General features: G+C 33.4%; 1 protein-coding gene across 7 annotated transcripts in view; it reads right to left on the reverse strand.

The window, feature by feature from the left end:
* The window catches only part of LOC142356889 (uncharacterized), a 118,284-nt gene that overhangs the window by 37,965 nt on the left and 52,949 nt on the right, over nucleotides 1-27,370 (reverse strand). For 6 of the 7 annotated variants that reach the window (XM_075408683.1, XM_075408669.1, XM_075408655.1 and 3 more), the window contains exons 2-5: nucleotides 16,865-16,982; nucleotides 13,022-13,074; nucleotides 10,577-10,649; nucleotides 6,510-6,620 (exon numbers count right to left, since the gene is read on the reverse strand). In XM_075408683.1, the coding sequence (XP_075264798.1) occupies nucleotides 6,510-6,620; nucleotides 10,577-10,649; nucleotides 13,022-13,074; nucleotides 16,865-16,982 (355 nt within the window). Of the gene's footprint in view, nucleotides 1-6,509; nucleotides 6,621-10,576; nucleotides 10,650-13,021; nucleotides 13,075-16,864; nucleotides 16,983-18,924; nucleotides 19,382-27,370 lie in introns of those variants that run through there. The other variant, XM_075408678.1, reaches the window with a different exon arrangement.

Here is a 27,370-nt window from a genome sequence, read left to right on the forward strand (position 1 = left end):
ATAGCTCTGCGCCACCAAGACCTGCCGAATTATCAGATTACATGTCAGGCTACAATTTATGCATGGGCATTAAAAAACTCCGACTGTGACTATAAAGAGGTAGCTGGCTTGGAGCTAAATTTTTCATCAGCTAAAAAGTGGAGAAAAAAAGAGTAGGCTAAAATTACATAAATCATTTCAACGAATTTGAAGCCAGCTTTAAGTTGTCTTCAATGCTCCTTGAGACAAAATGATAATTTTCCAATTTTCCATGAAAAGGATTAGAATAATAGACGGGGTGCATATTTGTTTTTTTTTGTCTACAGCTCCAAAGTTATCTTCGCAGCTCTCAATCGAAAACAATCGACAAAAACTTCAGACACAAATTGCAATAAATGAAGATGTTTCAACATTTATATCTTTAGGATGTCTTCCAAAAATAGATTGACAAGATTAAGGAAGCGAAATTCTTGAGACAAATTTACCACTAAATAAGAAATGGGAAAAATAGTCGGCGCCACATGTCTTTTGACGCTTTAAAGTAAGACATCTTCAAATGTTTTCCCCTTAAATTTTAAACATTTTGAAGAGATTTTCAGCAAATGGTTGAAATGGGAGAAGTGCTTTTCCCAATTTAGGAAAAGCATTCGGCTAAGAAATACACTTCATGTTGCATTTGAAGCCATTGATAAACTGTTTTCATAGTATAGTGAATTACAGTCTCAAAGAACATTAGGGACGTGACGTCACAATGTCAGACATGTTATGTTTGCTCAATCGATACTACAGAGACTAACTAGCAGCGACAACCAAGTTGACATAGACAAACCAAAGTGACTGACCCACTTCCAAGCCCACAGAATACACAAAAAAGGAAATTAAATTATGCCTGAATTCGCAAAATAGAAAATTATTTTGCTTTCTTTAATTTAATGGCGGAACATGAGCTCACTCACATATGCTTGATATGGGTCGCTCAAAAATGTCTAGGAGGCAAAAAAGTAATATGAGACTTGATAAAGTATGTTCAGAAATGCTAAAAAACCAGGAATGCTCAGAAAAAAATTGCAGCTCTTAATTGGAAGTCTTTCTGCGGACTAGGACATATAATACGACAAGGAGAACGAAAATTATCATTGTATCAAAAGTGTTCAGTAGCAAATTTTTAATTTCATGTGTTCAATTATTTTACGGAATACCTTTTTTTAATTTTACCTTCTCATAAATACATATCAAACCGAACTTTATTTCAAATAGAAGTAATGTAATTAAAAACAGACATAAAAACAATCAAAAACTTAAACCAATCGACTAAAATTGGACGACTACTCTCAAACGACAGGCGAGGCAATTTAATTTATAGGGTGCGTAGCTTCTAAATGTTTTGTGGGTGCACAAAAACCCTATAGAGGTTCGCACCCGGACATCCAGGATGTCAATATGACATCTTAATCACTAAGCTACAATGTCTTTGATTCTCTCTCGCTCAAAAGTGCTTTTAAATTAACAAGAAACTTCAGTTCAGAATTAAAGCAACTTAGATCTTTCAAAAAAGAAAAACTCAAGCGTGAAAGAGTCACTTAAGCAGTCAGAGATTGCTTCAGAACAAGAGCGCAAAAACGGCCAAGTAAAGACTCTGCATATAAAGACACGTACATTTACAATAACTGAAAAAGTATAAACTGAATGTCAACAAAGCAGAAAAAAGTATTGCGGCTTTGGCGTGATATTCTAAAGCAATTGATCACATTGCTTCAATCAAATTGCTTTTCATTGTCTCTTGGACTGACAGTAGGTTCCAATGAGCAAATTGCACTGAAGGAGCAGCTGAACATAATTTTTACAAAAACAATTTTAAAAGCATTTGTCACTGTGTTAAACATAAACAACTTTCCACAACCTGTCAACAATTTAAATTTCTCATACATAACCGAGGGTGAAAAAAATATCAATGCACATAATTAACATACAAAATAGAAAGAATCCACTGACGCCATTAAAAAAGAGGAAGCTACAATTGTGAAAGCCTAATAATGATAAATTATTTTTTTAAGATACAATGAATTGAAAAGTTATGATAATTCAATTAGAAATGCGGAAAAACGTTTCAGGCACTTTTTCCAACTATTAGCAAATAATTAAAAAAATTTGTGGATAGGATAAGATTTTAGGATAGGATAAAGAGTTTAGAACCTCAAAGTTGTCTCAACAGTTTCAAAAAGAATTGGAGCCAAATTTATCAATTTGTTGACCTCTGTAAAAAAAACCGACAGTGACATTTGCAGCTGAATTAAGGTTATCATACTACTCGCGGTTAAAACACCTGAACACAACCAGTGGTCTAATTTGGAACTTAACCAGTGGAAAATGCATTAGCTGAAATTTGTTCTCAAAAATTTACCCAATTATGTTCAATAATAATCAACATGACGGTAAATCATAAAAATCAGTACCCTAAATCAATTTCTGTAAACAAATATTAACCGAGGAATATAACATCAATATTGACTCAATTGTATAAACCTTTTAAAAATGATGAGCTGCACAAAACATTTTTCTCGGGCAGTAAGACAGACATCATTCAATATACACTCAACACTTGCACATATATCTATTACTATTTTCAACAATTTTTTTTGCAACAATCTCAAATTATTTTTTCGAACTGTTTTGAATAACAATTGAAGCAAAATATTGATACGGTTTTTTTCCAGAGCTGTTATGTCATTACACCTTATTAAGCGATAAAACTCTTGACAAAAATTAAAGAAATGCAAAAAAGAAAAAAAATCAAATTTTATTCTGCATGCATTACTAGTTGTGCTTTCAGTAGATTAAATAAATATTCCTCAACTGTTTGGAAATTTTTAAATGCAGAAAATAGCTATTTGGCAGTCATTCAATTGCGCTTGTACTATCCTAGGCACCCCATTGGAAAAAAAATTACACTTGTTAGAGCTCAGCTGGAAATTATTATCCACCTCAGCTAAGCCGATTTCAAATACAAACTGGATGAATAATGCGCATTCAAGTCCAGCTTCACAAAAAAAGATAATGCCTGCTAATATCGGTGTCGGGAGGAGTATTGGGGGATCAATTTACTAGGGGCTTTGAATAACGTTATAAGAGGTTCATTATAAATCACTATTCACATTTTTAAAAATGGAACCGACAACAGCACGCTTTTCATTTGAGATTCAGAAGTGAACTGTAACCAATAAAATTAAATTGCTAAAATTTTGAATGAAAGAACAATCTAGATCATACAAAAAGTCAAGGACAGAAAAGACTATCGAAAAGTCAAAAACGACAGAGCAAAAAATCTGCACAACAAGACACACATCTTGAGTCAAACGTCGCTCGAGAAAAATTAATCAAACATTAACAGAGCATCACCGGGATAAAACAAGCCAGAATAAAAACACAAAAATCAACAAGGAGTCTCCGTAATGTGCGTTGGCACCTAATTTCACAACCCCGCTTATCCACAAGTTTGTCTTAATTGTCTACCAAATCAGGAAAAGATAGCAAACTTTCAAAAAATCTCAATTGATCAAAAATAAATGGTGAATGAATAAAAAAAATTGCTTCAACTCAAATTTTCCATCCCTAAGCACACAGATATGAACTCTTTATCTGTAAATCTGAATGATATATTTGGATGAAAACAAGGAAGTTCGGTAATGTGCGTTCGCACTTAAAGTTCCAACCCCGCACATCCACATTTTTGGTTTAATTGTCTTCTCCCAAATTGGAAAGAGACAGAAAACTTTCCAATATTCAAATATTGTTGAATACAATTGGTATATTTAAAATTGCTTTGAGCTCAAATAACTCAATGAAGTAAACAATGCCAAATCAGATGGTAGATGAGACCTGCCATTATTAGGGTTGCGAGACAAGACGAACATAAAAATCAAATAACAAGCATTCGCATCCAAAACTCTATGTCTATTAAAAAAAACTACACAATAACAAAGTCAAAATAGTGTCAAATAAAACCTAAACTGAAAAAACTAGTTCGTTCTTCACTACAAAGAACATGGAAACAGTCCTTGATGAGACTCTGTAACAAGTAAACAAAACACAAAAAAACGACAAAACAAAAAACGTATGTTTTCTTGGAAACAAATAATTTCAAATAATGAAAACCATTACATATCAATTAAAATCTTTGAATAAGTTTCTGTTCGATCATACCGCAATACGAAAACTTCAAGAACTGTCATTATCTAGAAAATATCATACGTCTACAAAAATAAACGACAAATTCAGGGAAAAAAAACAAAATTTGCCAGAAAACGGCGTCAAAGCCGTTAAAACCATCAGTAAAAAATGAGATAATCAATGTGCCTTCTTTGAATACCAATAACAAGATAATTGACTTTTGCATAATGAGAATAGAAAAAAGTATTGAAAAAAGAACAACACGAAAAAAGTTAAAAATACATTTGTGTTATAAAAAAAAATTCAAAGAAATAATAACATCAGCCAGCAACTGAAATCAATAAACAAGTTTCTTTTTCAAAACAAAAGCCATTGGATCTGTCATTATTCACAATATGTCATACGTCTACAAAAAGAACAATAAAAGACAAAAATTAAAAATGATGTCAATAATTTGCGAAAAACCAGTATCGAAGCCATTAAAACAAAAAGAACAGCAAAATGCAAAAAGAACAGCAAAAACAACTAAATATTAGTAAAAAAACATTTAATTCCAAAGTCATGACAAAATTTAGCCATCAATTGAAATCAGTAAAAGGTCCCTTTTGTCCTCCATAGAAAGCCACTTTGACCTGCAAATTATGCAGAATTTGTCATTCGACCAAAAGAACGACAGATAATGAAAAAGTCGAAAATTAAATTAACCTTGAGTGAAAACCCAGAATCAAGACCATTTAAACAAAAAACCATGCACTGGAAACATTCGATATGTTCAATGGTGCCTGTCTTCAACGACAATAGTTTACAATATTGGTGTTGATATACAATAACAGCAATACACAACAACAGCAAAGTGTAAACATAAAAATCACTATATTTTTATTAAAATTTGATTACAAACTCATCAGAAACTTTAGCTATCAATTTTAGGTTCTTTTGTTCGTCTATAGAGAACCTCTAAGACCGACAAATTATGTCAAACGACTAAAGGAGAACCACAAACAACAACAAAAATTTGAAAAATTCAATTAAATTCTGCTAGAAGATGCAGTTAAAGCAAGTTAGAAAAGTAACTGTGTCGAAGCAATTAAAACTATAATAATGTCACCGAACAACTGATGTGCCAAATGGTGCCTTCTTTTGAAAAGCCAATAATGTGACCAGTCAATAATGTGACAAGAGAAGGAAAAGAATCTCAATGATGGGGAAAAAGTCCAATATCAAAAAATCTTTTGTAAAAACTCTTAGTGCCGAAGTAACGAAACATAAACTTAAAAACCGATAATTGAATTGAAAATTATTAGAAACACAACGCGAACTGTTTTGGCTGACCTCAAGCTATGAGTTAGTACAAAAAAAAGAAAAAAGACTCAAAGCTCAATAATCCATTGTTTATTTTAAAAATACGTAACTTTAAAAGTGAAAACGATCATAAGCTTTCGACTAAAGAATTAAATTGGTTTCCATGAAACTTCCTAGGAAGCTAATTTAACATGTCATTAGTACGCCCTGTTTTGAATTTTTCTTTTCTGTAATTAACAAAAGAAAAGGCAAACTAAATTGGCAAAAAACGGCAAAATTTAATTCAAGAACAACCTTCAAGAATACAAAAACAAAACTAGCCATCTATGGAGTTAACAAAGATTGTATCGGCAGTGTTATTCCAGTAAATGTAAAAACAGTGGACTGAAGAGGGCTTATTTCGTGCCATTTTTGGAGAAGTATGAATTTTGAAAAATTTAGCTAAAATTTTAGCCAAAAAAATTGGATTAAACAGTTCAACAACACTCTTCTGTTTTTAGTTGTTAAAGCAACACAACACTATCATTACCAATTTTACCAGTGGGTACCAATTTACATATTTTAAAAAAAATTGTCAAAAAATGCGTACAACTACAAAAATTGTGAACAAAAAAGAACGAAAATCAGACAAATGTTCACAAAATTTTAAACCTCTATAACTCTGTGGAAAAATTTAATTAAAAAAACCTTTTTAGTTATATGTTCTACGCTGGACTGTACCACTCACAACCCTCTACGATGAATATAAAGTTGACTGCCAAAGTTGACAGAACACTAAAGTAAGTCGGAACAATAAAATAAATCAGACATGCACAAGATCGCACGTGAAGAAATTGGATCGGTCAGACAAAAAATCACATCAAGCCCTCACTAAACTTCTTTTGAGAGCATTTAAAATAACAAATACAGGTTTTTTATGTTGGAAGATTTTTCACCATTAGGCTGTGAATTCCGTAAATTCGGCAAAAAATAAAGCGGGTGAAAATTTCTCCTTGAAATCTATTTCAAAAAATTGTAAACTGGTTTTGCTGACGTACGATAAAATAATCAATCAAATTTACCTGCAGAAGACTGTGAAGTAGATCCTTGAGCAGATGATCTGGATCTCTGTTTGAGTCGGGACAATCCGTAGAACAGAGTGAGGATACACTTCAAATTGCCATCTAGGATGTCTGAAATTTATCATTTTCAAGTAAAAACAAGAATAATTAGATAAGTGAAAGTCAAATCACGTCAATAACAACCTCATGACATCAGATCAATTGAAGTTAAATATTTTTACAAAACGTAAGAAAATATAATGTGGCAATGAATGTTCTGAACGCAAATGCTTAACATATTGCATGTCAACAGATCTGACTAATTCAACAAATAGCTTCCACAAAAATTCTGAAGTTTCGCCGACAAATAATTGGTCACATTCTTCGACGGCTCTCAAGCATATCATTTTTATCACTGAAAACTATTTCAAAAATCTTGTTCAAAAAAAATGCATGTGCATTTTGAGCAACTGGTAAAACCAATGCAGTGTTTAAAAACTAAACCTTTTTATTTGCTCAATTTTACAGTCCAACAAGTATGTCCAGTTAGACAATTGAGACCTGATTAAGATCGATTGAAATGGTTGCACATTAACACAGACCACATAATGCCAGTAAACACCATTACTTCAAATCTCTTGAGACTTATGTTAGCATCAACTGCTGTAATCCGAGATTTTTAAGTGCTCAAGTAAAACGCAATTATGGACTATGAGTCATAGACTAACACAGTGACATATTTCATTAAATTTATCCCCGAGATGATTAAAATACAAACAAAGACGGTAAAATTGGACCATTTTATGCTAATGAATTGTATTTATTTTAGTAATGAACGGTATCAAGATGTACGCAGTCTCACTTCATTGATAAAGATGTCATAAGTCCTTTTAGAAAATATTCAATTAGGTCGAATAAATTATGACCATTATTCCTACAAATCAATCATCTCCGAGGATGCTAATTGTCTGAAACGTACACAATACTAACTCATATCTGTTAAAATCTTTCCTATATGAAAATGGAAATGTTTCTACTTTAACGGCTGTGGCGAGCTCAAGCTCTTTTCCTATAAGATCACCCTATCAAGTTTGTTGTTAGACATTTTTTACATCTTCGGTAACGTGAGATAAATTTTTATAAACTTAAATCTATATATCAACAGTTAATAATTAGAGAAATTATCATATAAACAAAGAATAGACTTTAAATAATAGACGCTTCACCAATAGTTGGTGAAGCATCCATTATTCAGAGTCTATCTTTCTTGTTTATATGTTAATGTTCAGAGCATCATTTCCTAGTATTATACTTACTATGAAAAATCAGGCAGCGACATTTTCCAGTTCCACGCTAATTTCACAAAAAAACGTAGCACAAATATCTGATATTCACAGACAGAGTACTCAAAATCTTTTAAGCAAACTTAATTAATAAAAACAAAAAATGTGGCATCACTTGCTGCCGATTGAAACGAATAGCAACTTTTGTTACCACAAACTTGAACAGCTTTTGTACTTCTTACCGGCAAGCTTTTCAGGAATTTTCTCAAAAGGCAGCTACTTATTCCCACGTTTTTAATTTTTAAAATCCTGTTAACCATACTTGAAAAACCCACTATTCAAGTCCAAATTTTCCAGCAAAGCAGATCTCGTCTTCTTTTACAAATCTATTCCCAGCAGAAACAGGATAAAGACCAGAAGAACGTAAGCTTAATCAAGAGCAGCCTCAATGCTTTTAAAAAAGAAAAGACAATTCTCGTTTGTCACGAAAATGATCCGAAAGGTTTTCAAAAAAAGCTCATAAAAGACTTTGTCACACCATTCCTGCTGCAAAACATCCGGTTTTAACTCCGGTAAAAAGGTATCATTTAACCCCTCAATCATTTCAACCCCGATTTTAATCTTTCTATAAAAATAAGGATTATTAAATTAGCAATACATCATTTGGCCATGCCTCGCGGGCCATGGCCATACCTCAGCGGCCCGTGGGACTTGATATGAAACTATCAAAACCGAACGTGGGATTAACTTATCCACTTAATCATGACAAAACATACAATTAATGTCGACTGCTAATTAGCGGGATGAAATGATAGAGGGGTTAAATGATAGACGGGTGAATAAATCGGGGTTAAATAATAGGGGGTTAAATGAATAGGGGTGAAAAGAAGTAGAATCTTGTCAAATATTTATGTCATATTGTTGTCCTATTTCACAATAAATTGAAATAAAAATTTCAGCGAAACAAGTTTGCATAGGCTCTGATAGAAATCTGAAAAATATCAACACAAAAATTCAAGGAATTCATTCTTGTTTATATTTTTCATTGTTGAAAAGCATGAACTGAAACGGGTATCTTCATACATATTGTCGTTCTTCGAAAATATTCAAATCAAATTGCATAACATCACATAAAAAAGTTCATGAACTGAACAGACCAACAAAAAACGACTCCAAACAAACTAACTACGAACAACTACAAACAAAAAAGTCAGTGAAAAATGCGTAATAATCTCAAAAACTCAGCGCTGTGAAGGAAAAGTTGAATATAAATAAATGCATTCAAACGATTCTTAAAAATAAACAGCCAAAATCCGCAACTGTTTAGTAAAACTAACAAAAATTTTTGGTACACTTTGGCTCCGCATCAAAAGCGATAGAATTCCTTATAGTAAATAGGATATTAAAAAAAAGGTTTGTCAAAAAATTGAAAAATAAAGTAATCTCAAAAATACATGATCCGGCTGGGGAAAATTCATTTTATAACCAGAGCTAAAATAAGTGAGTTTCAAGAAATTCAACTAGGCATTCAACAACGCAACACTTTTTGAGCACCAGTCACATTAATGAAGTTTCACCAGAAAGCAAGAAAAACATTGCACTTTTTAAATTGATATTTCATCTCTTTAGTACTTACAATCACTTAATCGCTTGTTCCATAAACAGAAGGTCGAATAAATGTAAGCCAAAATTTTTTCTTTTAATCAACAAAAACAAGAACATTTTGTTTTCTGCGAAACGAAAAATGAAATTGAATCAAATAGTTCACGCCAGATAAGAAAGGAAAAAAATCAGTTATCTTCCCTACAGCTATATTCGTTCAGACGGGATATATTTTTTGTGAATAAAATTGTTTATCAGCATGTTCCTATAAGCATTGAGTTGATAGCGTTTTTCATCTCTGCATTACGCAAAACTGTTCGTTTTCAAAGGGACTCGAAACTAATGGCGTTAAATTTGTAACTTGTAATTTGTGAAAATATTGTTTCAGCTATCAAATGGTATTTGAGAGTTTGGAAATTGTATGCCAGTTCGACCGTTTTGTTAAGTGATTTTGTCCTATCATTATCCTTATTGCAGCAATAGAAAGGTGGTTCTATCGAAAAATTTCTTGAAAAACTGCCCATTCCTAGAGGACACGTGCACACAAAGAAAATTGAGGATTTCATTTTTTTTTCACTTTTCACTTTTCATCATACATTGAAGTCATAAGTGGCAAAAAATTGCTCATAAGGAGATGCATAATTACCAAGCTTATTTCGTGGGTCTTCAATGACAGGCTCAAATATTATGAAAATTGACGAGAATGCCATAATTAGCAATCAAAATGCTTATGTTCCACTAAAAATTGCCTATTGTTGCAAGCAATTCAGATGGTGAAAACTAGATTAGGTTCTATTTATGCAAAAGTTTTTCAAAACGATTAATTAGTTAACATGAGCGGAAAAGTCAATTCAGACAGCTGCGGTGAGACTTGAACCTGAACGCCAACGAATCCTTTTTAAGTTAAAACTTAACAACCTCAAAAAAATTTTTTCGGCTGCAGAGATTCAAAACCTAACTAGATTGAATATTCTTTGTTTGAATATTTTCATGAGCTTATTTCCAAAATTAAAAAAAAATAGTCTTCCCAAAATCTAAACAGATTTCAAAGGAGCAGCGGTTTTATAGAATCCCTCGTGAAATAAATTAATCTAATAATTTTAGGGCTTATCGCAGAACTAAAAACTCGCCCGTTTGAATTGCAATCACTAAGGGTAGAGGGTGAGGATCACAAGACAAACATCACACATTTCCTCGGCTTACCTTGTGGTTGTATCTCATGCACGTTGACTCCTTTAGAAGCTAAATAGGCGAGACAAGCAGCGATGTTTTCCAACTAAAACAGAATCAGTAGTTATCACACTATTAACTGGTAATATAATACATTGAGCTCTCTTTTTATTTCACAAGGGCTGAAAACTAGCTGATTAATAGACCAAAGAGAAGATAAATTGTAACGTCACATTTTGGGTGGAAATAACATTATTTTTCTGATAAAGTGTGAATTAATTGATATGTTCACTTTAGGGTAGTTAAACGTCAAATAATTTCTTGAACATAACTGATAAAACGAACAATCCGAGAACGACCACTATTAACAAGTCAAAATGCAGATAATAAGACCAAACCAGAACTCAAAACCCAAAAAATGTAAAAAAGAGAAAAAATAAGAACAATGAAGACCTTAAAAGAACAATGAAATGAAGACATTATGCCCTCTGAAGACCTTAAAGATGATAAATGATTAATTCTAACAATAACAGAAGACTTTCTTACCTCATATAACAAACAGTGCTGCTATCTCAACCATATAAACTTCCACAATGTCAATGCACTCTAAGAGTTATAAACTCACTAGTTAAAAAGCCCAGTTAGTCATAAAATACTGCAATCAACTGCTGAAAAAAATGTAACTTCTTTCTCCGTTGAATATAGAAGCAGATAAAATGAAATAAATATCAATAGCAGAGCTTATAAGACCTTTAGTCACCCCTCCTCAAAACGGCAAGAAAAAAAAACAGTGAATGGCAAAGATGGGTTTAAATGCGCGCTACTTGTCGCAAAATAGTAGCAGTGCCGTTACACTAATACCGCATGGGGATAAAAGTCGGATTTTTTCTAATATCAAATGAATGCGCTTCAAAAATGGAACGTGGGAGAAAAAAGACACTATTTTGGTATCAAAGAGAAAATATAAATTATTTGGTGCAAATGTTTCAATACTTTCAGAAGAAGAGTGTAAACTGCAGAAAAATATTTTCATTATTTTCATCACTTTCAGTTCCGCTTAAGAAAACAATATGTCAAATTTTTTGTTCGAGGCGACATTTCAATGAAGAATTTAGTGAAAATTGAGGATTCCGAATAAATGAAATTTTTTATCACACTTTCATTCTAAGTCGTCGTTACGCCGGGTGAACGTTAGGCGATGTGCCCAATGGTGGTGGGTACCAAATGAAATCCCATTCTATTTTCACCAAGACATACCAACGAAAAAACCCATTATACTTTAAAGGGAAAAAAGAAATAAGGAAAGACACAAAATTCAGCCTTACACCGCAGCAGTAATAAAATTCTGCATGCTTGCACTATTCTTTGCCTGTCTATCTTATAACCCCTATCAGCCGTTCTATCGATTTCACAAGACGAATTCCTTTTAGGGAAGAGCTCTCAGCAGAAAGCATGACTAACCCAACTTGAGACCTGCAATCTTTCCATGCAACACGACATCCGTAGCATAAATATACTCAGTTGAAATTTTGACCTTAGGAAATGTTAGATAATAGTGCTTTTACATGTATAAAGACACGAAAAAAGCGTAGGTCGAAAATTTTGCGCTCAAAACCTAAGACCTGAGAAATTTTTTACGCTTTAATACCATAGCCGTAAAATTTCCAAATTGAAGAAAAATGAAAAGGGAGTTTTTTCCATGGGAAGGGTCTTTTTACTGTGACTACGTTGGCGTAACCTTAGCGACTACCTTTTAGTTTTCTTGTAGCAGACCAAATATAGTAAAAATATGCAGGCGACCATCAACTACAGCGTTAAATTGGCAAGTATTGTTTGTGGCCGATGGTTGTTTAGGGCCATTAATGAGGCTTCATTTGTTCTCTCCCTTTGATACGACGTGACCAGATAGAACTCCCACGATGCCACCATGTGAATAAAAGGAAGCCAACATGTTCAATATATCTGGGAAAAGAAGTGGGGAAAAACAAAGATTATTTCGGCCATTGAAAATAGGGTGACCAACAGAAAAGGAGGCGGATTTATTTTGAATGAGAACAAAACAACATTTTCAAAAAGGCTTTTCCCAGGAGAGCGTTATCCGAGTGAGCTCATCAAGTTCAGGTACAGAGAGCCATCAATGAACAAGTGAAAATAAAAAAAAAACGACAACAGCTATTTATCACAAAATAGAAAATCAAATCGATTGCAGCCGAACTCTGGAGAAACAGACATAGCTTGTCATCTCCAAAAGCAAGACCTCTCGGAAGACCTTGAATCATCCTAATTTTATTCAAACCAAGTAAATCACGAAAACTAAACAAGAAACCCCAATGTTGGTGTTAAATATATGATACTGATTCTTTGTCGTTGGAAGATATTCGCTTCTTTTTTCGTCTTCGTATTTTTCATCCCGCGCCAAATAGTTAATATCTTGATATGTAAAAGTCCACAGAGTATAATGAATACATGTAATCTTACCGCTTCTCCGTCGTGTGCTGGGTTGGTCGTTACTCCATGGATAGTCTCGCCAGCTAAAATTAGCACAGCGTAAAATTTAAAGTACTGGTATCAAATATATAATGCAGTAACACTAAGCAAAACAGCTGCTCTTAAATTATATCAACAAAAAACTACAAAAGTTTTTGGTTGTATCTTCTATAAATTTAGACTCCACGCGAAAAACAATATCTGTGTCAAAGAAGGCAAATTATTTGAGCAAAATAAGTATTCTCATCTGGCAGAGCAGACGAAAATATTGGGTTGCAGGAAAATTGCTTTAAAAATCGCTTATCATTGCGCAAAATCTCATTGCGGGATTATGACACTCCCAAAACTTAAAACGGACTCATGTTTTTTATCCACTTGTTAGCAAACATTCTACTCGCTCCATAGATTATCATGAGGGAGCCCAAAGTTCACACGACATTCTAGCAAAAGTTTCTAAAATTTACTACAAAATTCAAGTACATCTCTGACATTCAAGCAGTCTCAGCGTAAAACAATTAATCAGTTAACTAGCAACGATTGGTTATCATTAATACCACTGAAAGTATGGCTATCATTGATAGCAACAGGAGGCTCAGTAATGGGCGTTTGCACATAATTTTCCGACCCCGTTCATCCACATTTTCAGCTTAATTGTCTACCAAATGGAAGGGATAAAAAACTTACAAAAATTCAAGCACTTTTCGAAAACTCAAATCACTCAGTGGAATCACTCAGCAAATCACTAAGTCGAGATTTGCCATTATCAAGAATACGAAAAAAGACAAACAACAATATCAATTAAAAACAACAAACATTAATAACATCCAAAACTCGATTTCTGTTTGTAGAAAAACTTAATAACAAAGACTAAATAGCGTCAGATAAAACGTAAACTAAAAAACTAGTTCAGTGTTCATCACTAGAAAAGATATGAAAAAGAGACACGGTACCGAAAACACAAAAAAATACGTTTGTAAATCGACCATTTAAAACTTCATTAGATAAGACATTGTGAACTGTCATTACTCAGATTTTTTTCATACGACTACAAAGATCACCAAATACAGCGAAAATATTTTAAGCGAAAACGGTGTTGATGCCGTTATGACCAAAATGTTTGCCTAAGAATAAGAAACATTTCGTTGCGCGTTTTTTGAACGCCAATAAAGTGATATATGACCACTCATTATTGAGACTAACAAGCAGGAAAAAGAGCAAATTTAGACTACGTTTGTTCAACTAACTTAAAGGTCAAAAAATATTAGCTACAATTTGAAATAAATAAAAACGAGGCCTTTGACGCTTTTTTAAACCAGAGTATGACTTAAAAATACAAAAGGAACGTCAAATACAGACAAAAATCAAAATAATTCCTTTTCAAAAACCAGTGTCGAAGTCGTCAAAAAACAATAATGAACTCACTTAAAACTTTAGAATAGAAAAATTTCGCCTACTATGCCAGCAACGTGATATGTGACATGTAATTAATGAGATTAGGCAACAAATAGACGAAAAAAAGAACAGAAGACGCAAATTTTAAAAATAATTAATTTTAAAACAGTTACTTTCAAAATCATCGAAACAATCCACAAACAATTAAAATTACTAAACAGGTTCAATTATTCCCCCCAAAAGAAGCACTTGAGACTTGTCATTAATCAGAAAATGTCAAACGTTAATTAAAATAACGTCGAATCGACAAAAATCAAAAAAGCAAAAACAAATGAAAACCGGTGACATAGCCGTTAAAACCATGATCAGTTCGCTGAAAGATTTACATATAACTAACTAAGCCTTTTCTTGACGACAATAATGTGATATGTAAACTGTAATTATTGAAAACAGGTAATAAACGAAAAAAGACAAAAAGGAACAGAAAATGCAAAGTCAAATGCGTAAACTCCTTGAATACAAAATTTTTCAAAGTCATGAAAACCGTCAGCTATCAATTCAGGTCACTAAATAGATTCCTTCAATACTTCTTGGGCGGAGGCCTTTGAGACCTGTCAGTGGTCAAAATATGCAATACGTTTACAAAAAGAACCACAAACAAAGACAACAGAAAACATTCTCGGCAAAAAACCTGCTTAGAAAATGTTGAAACCATAATTTCAACAACAAATTTATTTAAATCAATTTTTCCTTTTTCCGATGCCAAAAAGCGATATCTGACCGCTAATTAACAAGACTGGTTATAAAAAAAACAAAAACAAAAGAAGCAAAGCAAAAAAATAGTTTTTGAAAACAATTATAGTCAAAGTCATGAGTTTTTCAGATAAATTGAGATATTGGAACGTGATTATTTAATCCACCAGAAAGCCATTGAGACCTGCCACCAAGCCGAATTCGTCATGCATTCATAGAAAGAATTTCAAATACAGACAAAAACTAAAAACAATTTAATTTTTTCTTGCAAAACACCGATATCCAAGCTATTAAAACCAAAATCATTTCACAAAAAATAGATATCTCCAAATGCACCTTCTTTTGACGCTTAAATGGGACATGTTTCCTGTGATTAATGGGACTAGGTAACAAATAGACAAAAAACGAATGAAAACTTTTGAAAAAAATTCCTTTACGTTTATTGAAAAAATTATGTTTAAAGTCATGGAAACCATCCGCTAACAACTCAAATCAGTAAATAGGCTCATGTGTTCCTCCGTAGCAAGCCCATGAAACCTCTTATTATTCAGAAATTACCATACGACTAAAAAATGAGCACCCGAAAAATGGGCAAATGTTCGAAAAATAATTTTTTTTGCGAAACTAGTAGTATTGAAGCCAGAATTCAATTTCATGAAAGATAAAGCCGCAAAATAGATTAAAATTTAATTAAGTAGAAGATGCCTACTCTCTGTGCTGATACAAAACAAAAACACAAGTTGGGCAAAAGGGGAAAAATATTGGCAAAGCTCTATAATCAATTGTTTATTTTGAAAACAAATATTTTTGAAAGTCAAAACGGCAATAAGCTTTCGACTAAAAAATTGAAAACATCACTTGGCAGTTGTTTTAGAAGCCAATTGGACCCATCAATGGTGAGCTTCGATGTGAAATGTTCTTGTCTGTAAAGAACATAAAAAAGGCAATGACTTTTTTAGAAAAAAAAGACAGCCACTGATTACAATCCGGATTATTTTTGAATTTTAGAATTCAACGATCAGACCAAAACTAGCCCTGCTACTACCATTTATTCATTAAGAACATGCAATGGTCCCCAATGTAATGGTTAAAGATAATTGGACGAAAAATTTCAATTGTCAGAAATGATACTTTTGTATAATTATCGAGTTATATTAGCTAAAAACCGGCAGAACTTTCCACCACCTTTCAAAGAGGCGGAGAAGTAAATTAGCCCTCTCTTGAGGTGAAGCAAATTGTTTCAGCATTCATTAGGTGTTCACTTTAAGGCAATTTTTATCAAAAAAAACGAACGAAGAAAGACGAGGTCATTAAGTCGAACAAGTTACTGATACTTATCCTCATTGGAGTGGTACGAATCACTTTTTAAACCCGAGAAAAAGACAAAGCAAATTGACTTCGTTGTTTTTCAGTAAATTCTGTTCTCTTCTTGCTTTGTTGTTCCCCAAATTCCGTCGTTTTCACTTTTATATTAAGCACAAAATGAACTTAAGAGATGTTGCCACAAAAAACCTTTGAAATCCTTAACTCATCGGGCTCTTGTTAAATTGAGCAGAGAAAATTATTCTCCTTATCAGGATAGTTGATTAACACATACCGACTGACGTGTGTGATTACGTAACTGAAAAATCGGCAACACTGTAATGCAGTCCAAAGAAACAATAGAGGATTGATAATGGTTTTACTCACAGACACTCTGAATAACTTCAGCTAGAAGGACTCCACTTCTGACATCTCTTTGCAGATCCACAATAGTGTGTCCATTGCCTGCCTTGGATAGATAGTGGTTGGCCCAGTCTGTATAGATCTGAAATACACATACACATGTACATACAAAGAGAACAAAAATATTAAAATATGTAAAAGATATCTAAGAAAAATAGAGCTCGATTATCTAATATTTGTAGTTAATTATCAAAATTCAACACAGTTAACTTTCATAACTAAGGCCTGTGTGAACAGGCATTGCTAGAAAAGGCAAGAGCTCTTAATTCCTGCAAGAGCTCTAAAAGGCTCTCTACATCCGAAAATATACCAATTTTTAAAGATTAGTAGTTCAACATAGAAACTCCATGCGCTCATTATAAATATTTTAGATAAAAGTTATCTCGCACTTGAAATATTTTGGAACAAGGAGATGATCTTAAGTTCTTGAAATTTATTCTGCCACAAAATTTAGCGTCTCATTATTGCTTAATTGAGATCGAAATAGAAACTCAAAACTCACCTTTAGCGACAGTCCTACATTAGGGAATTTAGCCATTCTGCAGACAAACTAGAAGCTGCAGAAGAAAGCTATTACAGTTAAAAGAGAGCCAGTCAATGATTCATATAAAATAGATCAACTCCGGAGTGCTAAGAGAAAAATTAGGGCCAGTGTTCCCAATATAACAGGTTTAGCACCTTCACAGGATAAGCGGAGTCGCAATTCGAGGCAACTTTCTCAGCCCTTTACTCAAAAACTGCAGGTAGTTAACGAATTCCACAATGTTTTCACAACAATCCAATTAAGCCATGTATGGTTTATAGATACACAGCAGTTGAAAACAAAACAAAACAAAGCTTTAAACGTGCCAACTCCTACCAGAGCTCAGAATGACTCGGTAATTGAACTTTGTTTCCAATAATCAATTTTATTGGGGCCCAGAAATTTATGGCTAGTTTACCCGTAAATTACTTCGAACCAAATTACGTTCATTCCAACGTTCTCGCGATTTTGGAAAGTTTCGGATCGATAGTTTAAGTGCACCTAACTCAAACTTGATTAAAACTGCGGGTGTTCATTATGGCACATTATATCACGTATTGTGATGTAATTGAGTGGAAAATTATGTAAGAAGTCGCTTTGTGAGTAGACAACAAGTCTGTGTCTCCACAATAATAGATTAAACCAACGATTCGAATCAGTTGCACGAACATGAAATTAAGCATGTTATGTTTAAACGCATAACAAGGTTAAAATCTGTTCCCCTATAAAAAGTGTGGCCTTCGAACAATAGTTAAAATAGATGGGAGGTCTCTTCATATCATTGGTAGTCCACACAAGACTTTCTTGATAAAAAACATGCGCTCAAATTTGTAGTCTTGTCTGCCCACTGGTGAACTTAAAAATCTGTCTCTAGCTCCTCAGTTGTAAATGGTCATTCAATTTATGATAAACGGCAGCTCTATAACACAAATGTCAATAAATGGCAGCTCTTATACACAAATGTCAATATCTCTCAGTGAACCCTAAAACTTTAATGGACAGAAATTATGCATTAGTTCCAGTTGCACGCAGCTGGAAACCAATAGCTGAGTTTTTGTATTAAAACAAAAGTGGAGACACTAGGGATAACGTCACCATCAATAGCAATTATCAACAGGACTTTGGAGTTGCAGGGAGTCGAATTATTGCAGAAAATACTAACTGATAGATCAAAGCCAGTAATTGGTTTCTTGCTCTGTATATCTAATAATAAGGAAGTTAAAAAATCAACTACAGATTTATTATATCTGGGCAGGATTTTGAGGACACGCTTCTCCGTTGCCTGTCCTCTCCGGATCCCCCCCCCCCCCCCACCATGTTGCTAATAAACTTTATAAATATGTTCTATAATGACCGGAGAAAAATGTTTCCTTTCTTTCTTGAATTGATAATGATATACCTGGTCTTGCAAAAGATTGGAATAACCATCAGCGGTAACACACCGTTGTAAATATGTCAAAAACCTGGAAAAGGAAACGATTGCTGACCATTAAATACCTACCTTTTCTATCTTTGAGTTCTGTTCCAAAATTTGTCTGTGACAGACGTCTGCAGTAGTAGTGTCTCTGTTAGAAATCTTCTGAGAGCTCATTTCAGAGAATTCCACCAATTAGCATACACATACGCACACCCAACTGATAAGATATAAACAAGTCCGATATTCGAGGTCAAACTATCATTATCACGGATCAGGCGAACATAACTCTTTCCGATACATGGCGTCGAAACACAGAAAGCTGTGTGAAATTTTTAAAATCGAGAAACAATGTCTATAAAAGTTTGGACACTACGTGTCTATAATGCAAACTTGATATGGGGGGATATCGTTAATAGGCAAACAAGGCCACATACCATTAAGGTCTGAAATAAGAATTGTTGAGTTAGCATCTATAAATCAACAAGACAACAGCGTCACACAGAGACTTCTAGTTGCCATCATAGACCAACTGTTTGAGTTTGTTTAAAATGACAGCCTAATATACGACTCGACAAATATTCAATTTTCTCATCAATATCATTAGTAATGTATTAGTGTTAAACTAACGATGTTACGATTCCCCGCTGTGATGTTCGGTAAAAAAAATTAACTGCACAGAAAAAACACCCAGAAGAGAGGCCAACTAATGAAAACATTAGGCTGCGTCAAAATTCTATGTCCTACAAAATAGTCAAACAAAAAAACAACTCGCAACTTAACTCAGTTTTAAGAATATTAGTAGTAAAAACAAAAAAAACTTGAAATTTTGGACGAACAACTCACTAAAATTAACATCAAGCTGTTGTTACTGATTAACAGATAAACAAACTTTAACAAAATTTAGTGGGAAAACCAATAGAGAAGTCGTGGATTAGCTCCAATTGAATCCTCTCCTCCGTGATACTTAAAACAAGACGGCTCGTGTAAGTCTATGCGTAGCACAATTTTCCAACATACATCTTAAGCCGGTCAAAAATGTTCCCCCGTTCTAAAAGAACAAATTCTGTCGTCATCGCTGGAAACCTTTATGCTATTTATTTGGAGAAGTTTTTAGTGCCAATTACTTCATCTTTAGAAACCCTGCCAAAAATTTAGGCACCAAGCTTTTAATAAATATTTATCGTAAATTTAATAGCCTCTAACTTGTAAATAACGACTTGAATTATAGCTGAGATAATTAAGAAATATATACGAATAGGAAAAAAAGCACGGGCAAAGCACATTAAATAATAAAAGAAATCTGAGCGGCGCAAATGCACGGCACAACCAAAAAATTCTGTTGCTGAAGCAAATAAGATTTTAGCAAACGAATATTTTGAATAAAGAACAAATTCAAAAACTACGAAATCTGCAATCTGGAATTCTTGCTTTTTTGTTGTAACAAATTTGCATCTCACAAGACCTTCAAGCGATTTTCCCAATACATCTCAAAAGTTGGATGTTGACCTTCATACATTATCTTAGATTATTACTAATGTTTCCTAAATAAGAAAAAAAAATTAAGTTTCAAAGAAGAAAATTAGAGCTAAATTAGAGAGCACAATTTTAATCCTTTTGAAACGCACAAAACGGCTCTGCCTTTACGATGGGACTTGATGGAAGCATACTGTCAAAATTCTTATATTTGTTATATTTTCTGGCTTTTAGGAGATGAACTTAAAAAGACAAAACAGTTTGCTGTTAAAAAAATGGTTTAAAAAACTAACACAACTGACAAAATTGATCCAGTTTTTCTTTTATGTATAAGTAAAGCAAATCCACAAATGAAAAAAAACCGTACTTGTGTTCAGCAACTTTTGCCCTTATTTTATATTCAAAATCCTACAGTTGGAAATTTGCCTCCAATTCGGTTAATTGAATTGTTGGATCATGTAAAAAAACTTAGATCAAAAATAGAACAGGACATTTTTTTTGTTGTCTCACTTTCAACCAAACCAAAACCAGTATTAGAACTCTACTTTAACTAAAGCATTTAAATTCAAAAAGTTGAATATCAGAGAAAAACAAACGATAAATTCGGGAGATTGTTCAGGGTGAATTTTCGATTAATTTTCTTCATTAAATTCTCAATCTTTCAGATCGGCTTCAATTGTAGCAACTCTCTTATCAACTGGAGACTAACCAACAACGAGTAAGCGAAAAAAACTATGGCAGCAAAGATCGCCATCTTTTTTCTTCCAAAAAATATTTTCGACTATACTCTATTTTGAATATCCCGTATCAGGTTGTTTCAGAACAACTTTTAAATCGATCATAATGTATTAAATGATGGACATGATTTTCAAGGTTCGTTTAGGAAGCTACCAGATGGTTCTTTCCTCTTCAAATCGTAAAAGAAAATTTGGTTAAGTAAAAAAGTCTGCCGTGCATAGAAATTCCCCACTTTGAAAAAAGTTTATCTTGAACATTAATAAACGAATATATGCATATTACAAAATATTAAAAACTAATTCAACTGGATTAAAAATTAACATTCAATCTGTGTTTCATCGGATTTGCCTTTGACATAAATCAAAACCATTTCGCAAAAAAAAATACACACGCTAGCCAGTATAAAAACTCGAAAAAACAAATTAAAAAGACTAAAATATATGAAGCAGTTTCTTTTCTGAAATGCTAAATGCAAAAACAAATGCAAATCCAGGTATAACCTACGTATGCACGCACATCCTTATTTCTGTAGAACACTCTCTCCATCTCGATTGACTGGCAACGATGCGTTAAGTCGAAATAGTAGCAAGTAAGCAAGACTGGCTAGCTTGAGCCACAAATTGAAGTGATTCCAAATTTAGAGAACTGTATATATACAAAAGCTGATACCATTGAGTGCCCGCTCAATAACACACATCAAAACAAAATGACAAACGGAAATGTTCCAAAGGTCGAGTCTAATTCTAATTTTCCGCATTTAATTAAACAGATACCAAATTAATGACTTCAAAGATAGTAGTTGTCAAACAATACTGCTGAGATGAAACTTATAGGTTACCCACAGTAATGATAACCGCCAACAGTTCGAATGGTATCGGAACACATCAAAGTTAAACTGTTCAAAAAAGCATAAGAGTATCTCTGCTTGCATGTTGATTCCCGCAGGTTAAAGTAAAACAGCTTCAAGTTGCACAAGCTGTTGACAATTCAAACAAACTTCACTTACCAGATCGGTAAAGAAAGAGAGGTCAACAATCTTTACACAGAAATAATGTTCTGTCAATTTTGTAAATCGACCGAAAACCCGTCAGTTTTTCGGTTGGTGCTATTTAGCTTATCACAATCGTGGATGTCAGATCAACTGTGCTTCCTTTTATGAGTTGAATTATGGAAAAAGCTATAGAGACAAATAAGAGTCCGACCGCCAGAACACTATTTAAAAGCATCTTTTGTCATAAAGAATAATGTTTCAATGGTTTCAGTCAACTTCGATTGATTAGACTTCTTCGTTAATTTTCGGGAGGCATACATAACAAAGAGGTGATTTCGGACAAATTATTCGCAAAAGAACAGGCTGGTGTCTTGATCATAACAGGCTAGTCTGACCCTTAAAGAGGCTGACATCACTAGAACGTGCTAAAGATGAAAACGAAAGAAGCACCCCGACTTCACCCTGATTTGATCAGACATTTTGAATTTGCACCCTGATTTCAGCCGACTTAAACTGAAGTTACAAAAACTGAATTTTTCCATCCACTTGTTAAGCTGGAACATATTTTGAAACTTTAAAATCCGTCAATGAAACGTAAATGAAAAAATAACGGCATTTTCCAACAATTCATATCAAGAAAACATTTTCAAACACTGCGGTTAGAAAGTAAGGATACATTGCACTAAAATTTGTTAGAAATTGAGAATTTGGGAAAAATTGAAATTCACATTTTGACGAACAATTATCTACAGATTTTAAATCACATTAAATTAATACCGGTATTCCTTTGTTTGACTATCACTTCCGCCGCCTGTTATTAGCTCATACCGAGTTGGAAAAAATGACACAATCAAAACTTCTAAAAACCGAGAAAGTTGATAACTGAGATCATCCGACTTACAGATAAGCAAACTATCGTCAAATTTCATTATAAAAAATTAAAATTTATGATAAATAATCAGTTATCACCAATGCTGAATTGAAATAACTGAACAATTCCTTTCGGAGCCTGACTTTGTAAAATCTGTAAATTACTCAAAAGTAAAACAAAGTTGGTCTTAACATTGACTAGGAGACTCACTGATAAAGAAAGTAATGGAAACTGATTTTGTACTTCAAGGATTGGGGCTAAATTTAGACGTGGTCTGTCTCCTCGAGACTTCATTCACGCATGGCTGGATATTGAGTTGGAACTTCAAGGGACACAACTAGGAACCAATTGGACATTTGATTAGGCATGCATGAGTGAGAACGACTGAGTGCCACCGTTGCCAGGTTATAACCAAATTATAACTGTCCCTGGTTATTACACGGAAACACTTTAATAACATCTTTGAACAAGTTCTCGTCAATTCAAGTGTGATACAATGAAAAACTCTCAAAAGGCTTCAAACAGCTCAAATTGAGATTGCTCAAAATAAAACAATAATGTCTCAGCTCATTGGAAGACGTTTTATCAGTCGCAGAAAAAAAGTAATTTAATAAACTTTAATATAAATTTCAGCCATATAACCTTTATAACCATAAACAGCGATGTATAACCATAACCTGAGCCGGAAAAAAAGCACTTGATAGAATTAAAACAAAATTCTTGAACTCAAATCAGCGGGCAATAATGGGAGAGTATGATCTAGTACAGTTCACACTGTAGAGGGTGTGATTGTGTATGGTGCTTAAAGAAGGAAAGGTAAAATAGGGGAGGGTCGAGTGACGGAGAGGAAGGGGGGGGGGGAGGGGGGTTGCCCTGTAAGAATGGTTGTTGTTAATTTGATTCTTTAATATGAATTTGGGGCCAACAATACGTCTCCATTATGGCCCAGGGCGTGAGAAGAGGGCAACAAAATGTAATTACTAGCTGCTGTTACTGCCACTACAACATCACTATGGTCCAAGAGAAAGAGGTAATCGGAACAATATAAAAGAAGAGAATAGATGAGTTGATGATGATACAAGCATCCAATTCGGTTCCCGTAAAGTAAATGCCGGACAACAACACAAATTACTTCATGTCCATTCTAAGTTTTTTAAAAAAAAAACAAAGCACTGGACAAACATCCGAGTAAAAAAAACGAAGACATTGCAACCCAGAGCGCTTCCCCACTAATTCCAATTTTTGATTGAGTCAGATCTTAATTTTTTTTAAGTTATCTTCCTCTTATCAGATCGGATAAGACAAAAATCAGATCATACAAGATAAAAATTATTCTTATTAGATCTTACACGATAAAACTTATTTTCTTATATTTAACTTGAAGGAAACTATGAAAGGATGTTGTATGAAAATAATTGATGAAAATTCAATTACGCGAGACACCGCATGCTCAAAATCAAACTTAGACATCTTTTTTTGCAATTTTACAGCAGAGTTAAAAGTTCAAAAAACATGTATATCTAATCATTATTCTGTATTTCTTGGTTTTCAGACAGGAACACAGTTGGAAAACAAACTTGAATACATCATTTCAAGAAACTGGCAAAAACTAAAAGATATCTCCCTAATTGAAAAAATAAATTTTGTTTTGAGTCATGAAATATCAAAACTTGAAAATTGTGAGAAATACAAGACAATTGATAACAAGTTTGAAGAGCTTCAAATTTTACTGAAATCAATTTTGGACAGATATATTACCAAGCAGGTTGTAAAAAATAAAAACCATCACAGCTGGGTTGATAACCAATTGAAAAGAGAAACTGCAAAAAGAATATGATGTTCAGAGAAAGTATGAAATCAAAAACAACAGAGGCCAAAGAAAAGTACCAAGAACAACGTAAAAAAGTTAAACATATGGTGAAAGTAAAAAGGAAACAATTTTATCATAGAATAATAGAAAAGCATGCAGCATAATCAAACAGAAAATTTTTTCAGTTAATAAGAAATCTTAGCGGAAATGAGCGAGAAAAAGTACAAAACCTCAACCAAAAGGAAGTAAACGATTTCAATCACTTCTTTGCAACAATTGGTGAAAAATTGAACAAAAAGTTTAGGCAAAGTGAGTGTTCATTAAAAAATCAACAAGTTCAATCTATGTTTTTGTTACCAACGAGCAAAAAAGAAGTGCTTAGAGTTAGCCAGGATTCTAAGTCAAAACACAGCGAAGACTATATGGATCTTAACTATATCTTTATAAAATCTGTAGCAGTTTCAATCGCTCGCTACCTATCCAAACTGATTAACACATGTTTTCAGGAAGGCATTTTTCCGGACTCATTGAAAATAGCATCAGTAATACCTCTACATAAAGAAGGTGAAAAAAATGAACCCAATAAATTTCGCCCAATATCTCTCTTACCAACTCTTGGTAAAATTTTTGAAAAAATTATTCTAAATCGTGTTTCTAACTATTTTAAAGACTTTGAAATTTTAAACAGCAAACAAATCGGTTTTAGGGAAAAAAGAGGAACTGTTGACGCAGTTAGCAGTTTGGTTGAGTTGATACGATCATCAAAACATTCTTATACGGAGCACACTTATTGCACATTTTTAGATTTACGTAAAGCTTTCGACACTATTGACAGAAAAATTCTGCTTCAAAAGTGTAAAATGTATGCATTAAGGGGTCCTGTATATACCATTTTGGAATCTTATTTGAAAAACAGGAAACAATTTGTACAGTCTGGACAAAGGAAGTCGCAAATGACAGAAGTTAAATACGGGGTACCACAAGGGTCTATATTAGGCCCACTTCTTTTCATTGTTTACATAAATGATTTGAAAACCAACAGCCCATGCTCGAACTTTATTTTCTATGCTGATGATACTGCAGTTTACACAAAGTCAAATAAAGCAAATGCTTGTCGGGAACATCAACAGATCTTATCTCAAACAGAAAACTGGCTTAAAATGAACAAACTTACACTGAACACGGATAAAAGTAAAACCATAACCTTTAAGACTAAGCATGACAGAAGTGATGTCTTTACAATGAACGGCAAGCGCCTTGAAAAAATAAATTCTTTAAGTTACTTGGGCATAACGATTGACAAAAAATTATGTTTTAGAGAACACTCGAATCGCGTAGAAAATAAATTGGTACAATTTTGCGGACTTTTCTATAAATTGAGAAAAATTTTAAATCGCAGCCAATTGATCAAGATTTTCAACATTTATGTTAAACCAGTGGTTCATTACGGGATTCTAGTCTATGGTACTGCCAGTAGAGCTACGATGCAGAAAATCGATGCGAAAATTAATAGAATACTGAGAGTAATCTTTTTTGTTCAAAAGTTTGACTCAGTTTCTCTCATCAGAGAGAAATACAAAGTTTTTCGGCCCAGGAGCTTCATCTGTACGAAGTTTTTAAACTGATGACAAAATGCATAAGACGTGAAAGTTGCGTCATGGACATATATCACTTCATTACACAAAATGAACTGTCAAAACTGTGCTCAGGCGAAAAACGAGTTAAAGCTGTCCCCCTTAATTCATCTTTTTCCGAAAACAGTCTGTCAAATAAAATCCGAAAACTCTTAAACGTTTTTCTCAAACTGGATTCTAATTTTGTAACAAAAGTGAAAAATTTGAGCGGCGCACAGTTAAATAATTTTGCTCACGAAAAGCTAGAAAACTATTTTTTACTGAATGAACAACTCACTAGGTTGATTTATGGCTTAAATTAGAAAATTTATTCATCGAAAAGTATGACCAAATTGAAATCATTTTAACACTAACCTTCCTTGTTTTTTTTTATCGCTATCACTTTAATTTTGATTTCCACTAAATAACTTTGAAATAAATAACATGAAATTTCTCTTCCGACTATGAGACGCCTGAAAACGGACCTTATGGTCTAATGGCGATCTTTCTGGTGCTCTTTTTTTGTATTGATCAACTGTGTAAGTGCTCTATTTATTCTGCTGTAAAGACACCAGTAAACAATTTATTATTATTATAGAAAAGAATTATTGCCATTTTTAGACGCGAACATTTTTGTACACGATGGTGTTAGTATCTCAAATAGTTTTCAAAACCCAAAGACCGGTAACAAAAAGTACCATAACACAGACATTATAAAACAGCATAACTACATCTATTCAGCAAAAAAGCTGGCAAAATATGCTAAAACATTACAAACAAAAATAGAAACTGGACCCAGATACTAGACCAGCACAATGAAACGTTGCCAAAAAGAGACATCCTAATCAAGCCACCTTCATTAACATATTAAACACCCAACTTAAATTTCAAACGAATGCCTGACAGTTTCGAATTTCTTCGGATGCGAATCAGACCAAGGGGCTTCAACAGTACAGCATTAAACCCAGGGTGGCCATAAAGATGGCTAGCCACATTTAGTATTCAACAACCCAAGTTCAAGTAGAAAAAAACCA

The sequence above is a fragment of the Convolutriloba macropyga genome, chromosome 2 (assembly GCF_964194025.1).
Source record: "Convolutriloba macropyga chromosome 2, txConMacr16.3, whole genome shotgun sequence".
NCBI classification, from domain to species: domain Eukaryota; kingdom Metazoa; phylum Xenacoelomorpha; order Acoela; family Convolutidae; genus Convolutriloba; species Convolutriloba macropyga.